At 44.7% G+C, this 9,355-nt stretch overlaps 1 protein-coding gene across 1 annotated transcript in view; it reads right to left on the reverse strand.

The window, feature by feature from the left end:
- TRIM37 (tripartite motif containing 37) overlaps nucleotides 1–8,088 on the reverse strand; it is an 81,551-nt gene extending 73,463 nt beyond the window's left edge. The window contains exons 1-3 of the mRNA XM_004590973.3: nucleotides 7,665–8,088; nucleotides 6,042–6,143; nucleotides 1,307–1,347 (exon numbers count right to left, since the gene is read on the reverse strand). Of these exons, the coding sequence (XP_004591030.2) occupies nucleotides 1,307–1,347; nucleotides 6,042–6,143; nucleotides 7,665–7,685 (164 nt within the window). The 5' untranslated portion in view covers nucleotides 7,686–8,088. The remainder of the gene's footprint in view (nucleotides 1–1,306; nucleotides 1,348–6,041; nucleotides 6,144–7,664) is intronic.
- Nucleotides 8,089–9,355: the final 1,267 nt, after the last annotated feature.

Consider the following 9,355-nt stretch of genomic DNA (forward strand, 5'->3'; position numbering starts at 1 on the left):
CACTAAGACCAAAACACTTCTAAAAACAGACCTCACAATCATATTCATACTACAACACTGTTAAAAGTGAACAAAATAATTACTGACAACTCAGATTACAGACTGAACCCTCAATTCATTCATCTGAAGCTGAACTGTCCAAAAGCTGTACTGTCATAAGCTATATCTGAATATACAAATAAAAATGAGGGGACTGGTTCTGCAGCATGAGTTAAGCCACCACCAGAAACCAGCAGCCCACATCTCGGCAGCAGTCTAAGTCCCAGCTGTGCTGTTTCCTATCCGTCTCTGCTAACGCTCCTTAGAAGGCAGCAGACAATGACCCAAGTGCTCGCACCCCTACCACTTATGTGGGAAATCCGGATGCAGTTCTTGGTTCCTTGCTCAGCCCTGGTTGTTACAGTCACCTGAGGGGTGAACTGGCAGACAGAACATCTTTATCACAGACTCAAAAATAATTTTTAAATGCTTAAAAAGGTAAAATTAAATAAGTTAAATCTTATCACAGTTATATCAGACACGTTTCAAATACTCAACAGCCACAGATATAGCTACTGGCTACCATAATAGCTGAGCAACAGAACATTTTCGTCATTACAGAAAGTTCTATTTGATAGTGCTGATAAAAACATAGGCCAACCTAAACAGAGTAAATAACAAAATAGCGTGTAAGGTGGCACCATGACATCAATATTTGAAAATAACCAAAGGTGGAAACTATCTAAATGTCTCTCAGTGTGAGCATAAATAAACCAAGGCATACAAATACATGCAAACATTCTTGAAATGACTATACGTAAACACAATCTCAAGTATATTTACCATACTTTACATTTGAAAAGCAAACTACATTTAAAAGGTACATCATTTGTATTTTATGGAAAAGCAAACATGTATATCAGTATATTACAGAAAATGCATAGAACAGATACAAACTTGATGACTTGTTCAAGAAAACTTATTTTATGAAAAAGCAAGAGTATTAGAAGAGATTTTACTTCATGTTTAATCTTGCAGAATGGTCTTGTTAACCATAACCTCTAAAAACTTTTTTCAATTATAAAAGCAAGGGTAAGAAGTTACACAATAATTTTCAAGACAGGTAGTGGCATAACCATATCAATACAATCATTTTCCATCACTCTAAATTAAGACAGTCCGCACCTTTTTTTACACAAGCTGCTTAGTTCTGATTCAACTACTGTCACAAAGAAGAGGGAGGGGGCACTTGCCTGAGAACCCTAGGTGCCCTCTGACCCCACTACTCTGCTAGCTACCAAAGTCACAATCTTGGCAAATGACTCACCGGCAATGAGGACATTGAGCTCTCTGCTCTGTCAGCCAGCGCTAAGGAAGCAAAAGAATTCAATTTTCATTGTAAGCATAAAAGTACTTTCATCTATACATCAAAAACTTAAAAATCAGATTTAATGAGCTCAACTCTCCAGTGCCTAAATTAATTTTAGAGACACAGAAATCACAGGTAATCTAATGATGCACTCTCATTATCATCAAAATGGGAACAAACTTCAAAGGGAGAGAACTCATCCCAAAAACAGTTATCAAGCTTCTCATAGGAAAAAAAGCAATTCTAGGACTGTGTGGCTCGCACCAGGAAAGTTTAATTTTCACAAGACAATAATGACACTGTCACTCCACCCTCAAGATTAAATCATGATGATTTACTTCTTAGCAACCTACCATAAAATCCCTGAAAAAGTAGGCCACCACAAAATTTGTTCATTTATATACTCACCTATTTGAGAGGAAAAGAAATAGTGAAAAATGTTACACCTACTGGTTCACTCTCTAAACCTCCCAACAGCTCAGCAGTGCTAAAGCCAAACATGGGTGGCATATCTGCTGCCTCCTGCAGCGTACATGAGCAGGAAGATGAAAGTGGATTCCAGCGTGTGCAAGGTGAGAATTTAGCCACTGAGCCATCCTGCCAAGCCCTTGTTTCTTAACACACTAAGTCACTTTGTTCTCAAGAGTCTCTGCCCCTTCTGATCTGAGTGCCTAAGATTTTCTTCCCCCTTAGATTCATATCCTTACTCCCACATTAAACTTACATCTCTAATCAAATGTATCTCTTCAGAGAGACCTTACCAGACTGTCCAAAGCAGCTACTAAATTGCTCATTTCCTCTCAAAGTTCTCACTCAACAGCCTATTCAGTTTTGTTCTCCTTCATCGCACTAAAATATTTCTAACATTCACTTAATTTTTGGTTGCAACTCAACAGGTAAGTCAAATCTTTGCACAAGCAGCTTGTATCTGCTGAATGGAAAAGCAGATGAATGGTGCATTCAAGAACCAAGACAGTTCTAGAAAGGTTAGAAACAAATCCATATGGCTGAAAACACAAGGCTAATGTTCCTGGACCTTGTAAGGCACATCTTGTCATCTGGATTCTGTAGCTGAGGAAACAAGACTCAAGTAACTGGAGCCCTGCCACCCCATGGGGAACCAGAAGTGGATTCCTATTTCCCACCTTTGGCTTGGCCTGGTTCTGGCCACTGCAAGCATTAATGGAATGAACCAGAAAATGGGAGTTTTTGTTTTCATTCATGTAAAAGGTGTGCAGTTTGTTATTAGTAAACAGAACACACTCACCTACCTCCCAAAAATATGCCAGATTGAGAATAAAAATAATGTTCAACATGCTGAAAGGACAACCAGGCAAGACACTGAGAAGTCAATGCTGAGGGAAGACACTAAGGAACCACACACAGAAACAACAGCGCAAGTTTCCAAAGTAAATCTTACTTCCCAAGTAGAAAAGCTATCCTACAAACCTCAGGGTAAATTTCAATAAATGTATCTATGCGGCTGGCCTTGTGGTATAGCAGGTAGAGCCACTCCTTGGAATGCCTGCATCCTGTATCAGAGTACCTCACTTGAGCCCTGATCCAGTTTCCTGCTAATGCATAGAGAGAGGCCACATACGAGGACCCAAATGCTTGGGGCCCTGCCACCCACATGGGAGACCCGAATGAAGTTCAGCCTCCTGACTTTGAACTAGCTGTTGTGGAAATTTCATCAGTGATCCAGCGGATAGATGATCTCTATCTCTACCTCTACCTATCTCTCAATCTCTCTCTCTTCTTCACCTTTCTCCCCACAATGTCCACATCACCCTGCTTTTCAAGTACATGAAAATAAATACTGAAATAAGAATGTACTTGAGAGATAAGAGGAAAAAGACTGAACAATGAGTGGCTGCCCCTCTTCCCATCCAGATCCCTGCTTGTGGCCCAGAAATGTAGCAGAGGATGGCTTAAAGCCTTGGGACCCTGCACCCACATGGGAGACCGAGAGAGCTCCTGGTTCCTGGCTTAAGATAAGCTGAGCTTCGGCTGTTGTGGCCACGTGAGGGGTGACCGGAGGACAAAAGATTTTTCTCTGTCTGTCTTTCTCTCTGTAAATCTGCCTTTCCAATAAGCATAATTCTTAAAAAAAAAATCTAGATTCTAGGAGATGGCACCATGGTAAAGTAAGCTAAGCTTCCACCTTAGGTGCTGACATACCATATGGAAACCACTTCAAGTCCTATTTGAGTCCTGCCTGCTCCACTTCCAGTCCATCTCCCTGCTTATGTCCTGGGAAAGCAGCGCAGGAGGGCCCAAGTCCTTGGAACCCTGTACCCATTTGGGAGACCCAGAAGAAGCTCCTGGCTTCAGGTCAGATCAGTTCTAGCTATTCTGGTCATTTAGGGATTGAATCAATGGATGAAAAATCTCTGTCTCTCCTTCCCTCTGTAACTCCACCTAATAAAAATAAATCCTGGGCCCAGTACGATAACCTGGTGGCTGGGGTCCTCGCCTTGCATGTGCCAGGATCCCATATGGGCGCTGGTTCCAATCCTATTAGCCCTGCTTCCCATCCAGTTTCCCGCTTGTGATCTGGGAAGTCAATCGAGGACAGTCCAAAGTCTTGTGTTCCTGTACCCGCACAGGAGACCCAGATGACCCAGATCAGCTCAGCTCCAGCCGTTGCAGCCGCTTGGGGAATGAATCGACGGATGGAGGATCTTCCTCTTTGTCTCTCCTCCTCTCTGTATATCACACTATGCAGTAAAAATAACTAAATCTTCAAAAATAAATAAATAAATAAATCTTTAAAAAAAATCTAAACTCTAGCACCTACCTCATCAACTACAACTAAGGCAGTCAATTTCTGTATCAGTTTATAAAATGAAGATAAATGCTACCTATTAGCTGCTTTTTTGATGTTTTATTTATCTGAAGGACAGTTAGGGATGGAGACAGCAAGAGAGGAAGTTCTTCCAACCACTGGCTGACTCCAGTAATGCAGGGGCTGAACCAGGCTGAAACCAGGAACTCCTTCCACATCTTCCATGAGGGTGCAGAGACCCAGGCACTTGGGTCATCTGTGGCTATCCCAGCCAGATGTACTTTTTTAAAGATTTATTTTTATTAGAAAGACAAATTTACAAAGAGAAGGAGAGACAGAGAAAGATCCTCCATCCATTAATTCATTCCCCAAGTGACCTCAATGACTGGAACTGAGCCATGGCTTCCAAATCCAAGACCAGGAGTCAGGAGCTTCTTTCAGGTCTCCCCATGTGGGTATAGGGTCCCAAGGCTTTGGGCCATAGTCTATGCTTTCCCAGGCCACAAGCAGAGAGCTAGATGGAAAGCAGAGCAGCTGGGACACAAATCGGTGCCCATATGGGACTCTGGTGGTTGCAAGGCGAGGACTTAGCCATTGAGCCATTGTGTCAGTTCCCCACCAGGCACATTAGCAGGGAGGAAATGGCACAGCCAGGATTTGAACCAGCATCCATATGGCACGCCTAACCACTACATCACAGTACCAGCCCATATTAGTAGCTATTTTTTTTCCTAAAGAATTATTTCTTTTTATTGGAAAGGCAGATTTACAGAGAAGGAAAAACAAAGAGAAACATCTTCCGGCCACTGGTTCACTTCCCAAATATCCACAATAGAGAGCTGAGCCGATCCGAAGCCAGGAGGCAGGGGCCTCTTTCTGGTCTCCCACAAGGGTGCAGTGTCCCAAGGTTTTTTAGGTCATCCTCTACTGCTTTCCCAGGCCGCAAGTAGGGAGCAGGAAGAGAAATGGACCAACTAGGACAGAAACCAGTGCCCATATGGGATCCCAGTGCATGCAAGGCAAAGATTTAAGCACTAGGCTATCTTACCAGACCCTAGCTACCATTTTAACAACCAGAACAATGTAACATTTTATAAGTAGATGGTACTTAATATCAGAATTTTTATAACCAAACTCATTTAACATTATTTCCACCCAAAGAGACAGATCTTGTTGTTTGAATGCCAAAGTGTAACAAAGATTCAGCCTCAGGGCTGGTGTTGTGGCTTGCAAGCTAAGCTACCCTCTGCCACATTGGCATTCCTTATGGTTACTATTAATGTCCTGGCTTTTCCACTTTCCATCCAGCTTCCTGCTAATGTACCAGGGAAAGTAGTGGAAGATGGTTCAAGTGATTGGGCCCCTATCACCCATGTAAGAGACCCAGATGAAGCTACTTCTTCCTGGAGCCCCAGTGGCCCTTTAGCAAGTTCATCAGCAATGAAAGAGCTCTCTCCCTTCCCGTAACGCGTTTTGTTTTGTTTTGTTTTCAAGATTTACTTAGTTTTTATTTGAAAATCAAAGAGAGAACAAAGAGAAAGAGGGAGAGATGTCCCTCTATTGGTTCACTCCATAAACGGCTGCCATGGTCTGAAGCCAGGGGCTTTTTCTGGTCTCCCACGTGGATGCAGGCACCTAAGGACTTGGGCCATCATTTACTGCTTTCCCAGACACATTAGCAGGGAATTAGATCATTAGTGGAGCAGCCAGGACTCAAAGTGGATCCTATATGAGATGCCATTGCCACAGTCTAAGGTTTAACGTACTATGCTATGGCACCAGCCACAAACCCTGCCTTTCAAATAAATAAATGTCAAAAACACTAAGAAACAACATAAACAATTAATCCTTACAGTATATCCTATATACTTTAAATGCACGTTAAAAAACAAAACCACAACTTACCCTTATGCAGCTGAAGCAACAAAGCTTAGAGCAATGAGGACACAGGCGTGCATCTCGTAATTTCTCCATACAAATGAAACATCGGAAAACCTCAGCAATGCTCTGAAAATAAAGGACACAAATTCTACCAACTTAGGTTACTAAACCAAGAGTAAGAAGCAACCCTATCAGGACCTGGAGTAAAGGCTCTGGATATCCCAGAACAACTCTAGGAAAATGCACCTCTTTTTTTCTAAGTTTCACGACAAGTGTACTCTAAGGAAAAGATATGAAATACAAACACAGACTTAATGCACAAAATTTTTGCTGAAATAATTATATTAGGGATATTAATTATAAAAGAATCCAACTACAACCCAAATATGAATTAAACTATGACAGTTAACTATAACAGTCTCTAGAAATATTTACTAAGTTAATGTTATGATGTGTGGTAAGACAAAAAAAAGGGCACAAATTAACTTCTTACTTTTTCTGAAATTTCCCCCAAACAGGATACACTACTTTTACAATGAAGGGAAAAAACGTTTTCAACCAATATTTATCCTAATGCCAAGTGGCAATGCACCCTCACCCAGAGAGAAACAAATTCAAAATTCAAGAATCTGAACTTTTGTACCAACGCTATGGCCAACGGCATAATTCATATGACATTCTGCTCTACTGAAAATGTTGGTGGCCAACTCTACCACTTCATAGGGAGAAAAATGTTCAACAGAAGGAACGGTACTATCTGTAAGCCTCAACGGAGTCCATCGAGACAATTATAAAAGGAAAATATAGTGATGAACAGCTTTTGTATAGGTTTTACATTAACATTTAGTTGTATTCCATTCCAGAATTAAGCCTTTTTTTTAAACATTAACAATTTTTCAGCTTAAGAACTAGGGAGACACCTGAGTCTAATCGTGACTCTGCAGGATAGAAGCAACGGGTGAGATGCGAGACCGGAAGACCATTAGGCTTATGAGTTCTAAGTGGAGTGCTCATTCACTCGGGTAACCCTTACTAAAAAAAAAAAGGGGGGGGGATGTTAGGTTTTGAAAGGCTCAAAACTTGACGATTATACAAGTACACTCAACAATCTTTTTATTTCGTTCCTAGCCCGTAGATAAATCTCAAAGATCTAAAAATCACAGCTTACAAGAATCCGACGTCAAGAGACTTTGTTTTGAAAACTACAGTTACATGGGAAAGCACAGGTGCATCCTCATGCAACCCAGGAAGGAACGAAGCCCTGCAGAAACACACCGCTCAGAAGGAACGAGGACCCTAAGGAGGCTGTGCGGATCCCGGGAGCCCGCAGGTGGAGGCGAGCGGCAGGGCACGCCCATTTGCTGAAACTGCAGTTCTGCCCTGCACAGGCTGTAGTCTGCAAATACCCAGTGGCCGTGAGCGCGGGTGCCAAGACATCCCTGCAAACGGAAAGATACGCAACACCTGACTGCGGAACAGTGCGAATTTCCTGCACCCAAGGGATGCAGCTTGAGTACCGCGTCCTTCGCCGGGCCATCCGTCTGCACAGAAGCGGAAGGAGGACGAGGGAGGGCAGGGCGACCCGAAAGAAAAACGCTCCTCGCTCGGCGGGGAGAGACGAGCCACCACCCTCCACAACCCCCTCACCTCCACGCTCTGTTCATCCATTGCCTCCGGCTCTCGACCGGGCCCTCGGAGACCCGCGGAGTCCGTGGTCTGACCTACTGGGCGCCGGCCGGGGGTCGCCAGTTCAAATGGCCGAGAAGAAGCCGGCAGCCCGAGTCAGAGGGCCCCGCCAGCCGCCCCACCTGCGCGCCCCATCGCTTCAGGGTCGGTGCCAGCTACCCCCCTTTCGCCATTTTGATCTGCGAGTCCGCCGCGGGGCGCAGAGGGAGGGCAAGCAGTCTCCACAGCTTCTCCCTCCGGGCTCAGCGGCCCGCCGGCGACCGCGAGGAGCCTGGGCCCACGTGACGCGAGGGCGCGCGTGTGAAACAGCCGCCTGAGGCCGGCGGCGCCGGTGTGAGGCCGGGCAGGCGCTGGAGACGGCCCTCAAACGCCAACGGTAACCAGGGCGGCGGGAGGCGCGGCGCGCATGCGCGGGGAGCGCGGCCGGCGCCTGGTTCCCGCGGTGCGGGGAGCGCCCACGAGACTTGGCTGCGGCGGGAGCGCGAGCTTCCCGGGCGGCGGGGATCCCGGCGCTTGCGCTCCACCCTGCTCCGCTTAAACTTTGCCCGCCAAAAAGTGGAGCCCCCTGGCGTGTTCCTGCAACACACTGGCTTAGAAGCCACGCTCCTCGGGATCTAGGCTGGGGGCCCAGGGAAAATCGCGTTTTGAACCACGGTTCGCGGCCATTCTGCAGCAGGTGTTCCTCAGTGGTACGCATTTTCAGAAGCCCTGGTGCAGAGGAAGAGTGGTTAATGGTTCGTTCTTTGGGAAGAAGCCCAGGCTCTGAGGTATTTGGGACTTCTGCTTATCTCTCTGGAGCCAAGGAAGCTGGGAAGCTGAGTTTCCCCTCCTAGAGGGAAATGTTTCCCACTTGCTTAGTGCGCCACAGGGCAAAGATGTCATACCTCCCCTTCCCCCCGTGAACGCACACCTCACCCTTCCTTTTCTGCCGCTTTCGTGGGGTTATCACAAAGGTATTAACTCTATTAAGGTTCCCTATAATTGGGATCAGTTTCCAGCGAAAAGAACTTGTAGATTGCAGTAACTGAAGGTGTGAGAGACAAAGGCTGTTTATCGAATTCTTGGCTGTAGTTCCGATGTATTGCAAACAACTATTAGACTTAAAACCATCCTAGATTATACGTGTAGAAAATTAATAATATAGAAAAACATTTAATACCAGGCATTTGAAACAGTTTTTTTTTAATATGAGCCATATTTAAGATATAATTTAAGAAGCTAAATCTAGAGCTGAAAATACGTGTAACGATTGTTTGTGGGAGAGAGGCATTGTGGAGCAGCGGGTGGAGCCGCGGCTTGGAATGCCTGGATCTCTGCGGCCAGCTTCCTGCTGGTGCGCATCCTGGAAGGGAATAGATGACAGCTGAAACTGGGGTCCCCGTCAACTGCACGCGGGGTGGCCTCTGGGTTTCAGCGTGGCCCAGCCTTGGCTGTTGCATTCAGCCTGTGAATCACAAGAAGGAAGACCTTACCCACTTTGTTTTTCTACTTTTCAAATAAAACTTGGAAGCAAAAAAATTAAAACATTAAATAACACCATAAGTACGATCTGGGAATCACATGGAAATGACAGTTCCACAAGTCTCTAAGTTAAAATGGCATCAGTTATAATTTAAACTAGTTAACAGTTAATTTTACATTTAGTTTATATT

Source organism: Ochotona princeps, chromosome 17 (genome assembly GCF_030435755.1).
Source record: "Ochotona princeps isolate mOchPri1 chromosome 17, mOchPri1.hap1, whole genome shotgun sequence".
NCBI classification, from domain to species: domain Eukaryota; kingdom Metazoa; phylum Chordata; class Mammalia; order Lagomorpha; family Ochotonidae; genus Ochotona; species Ochotona princeps.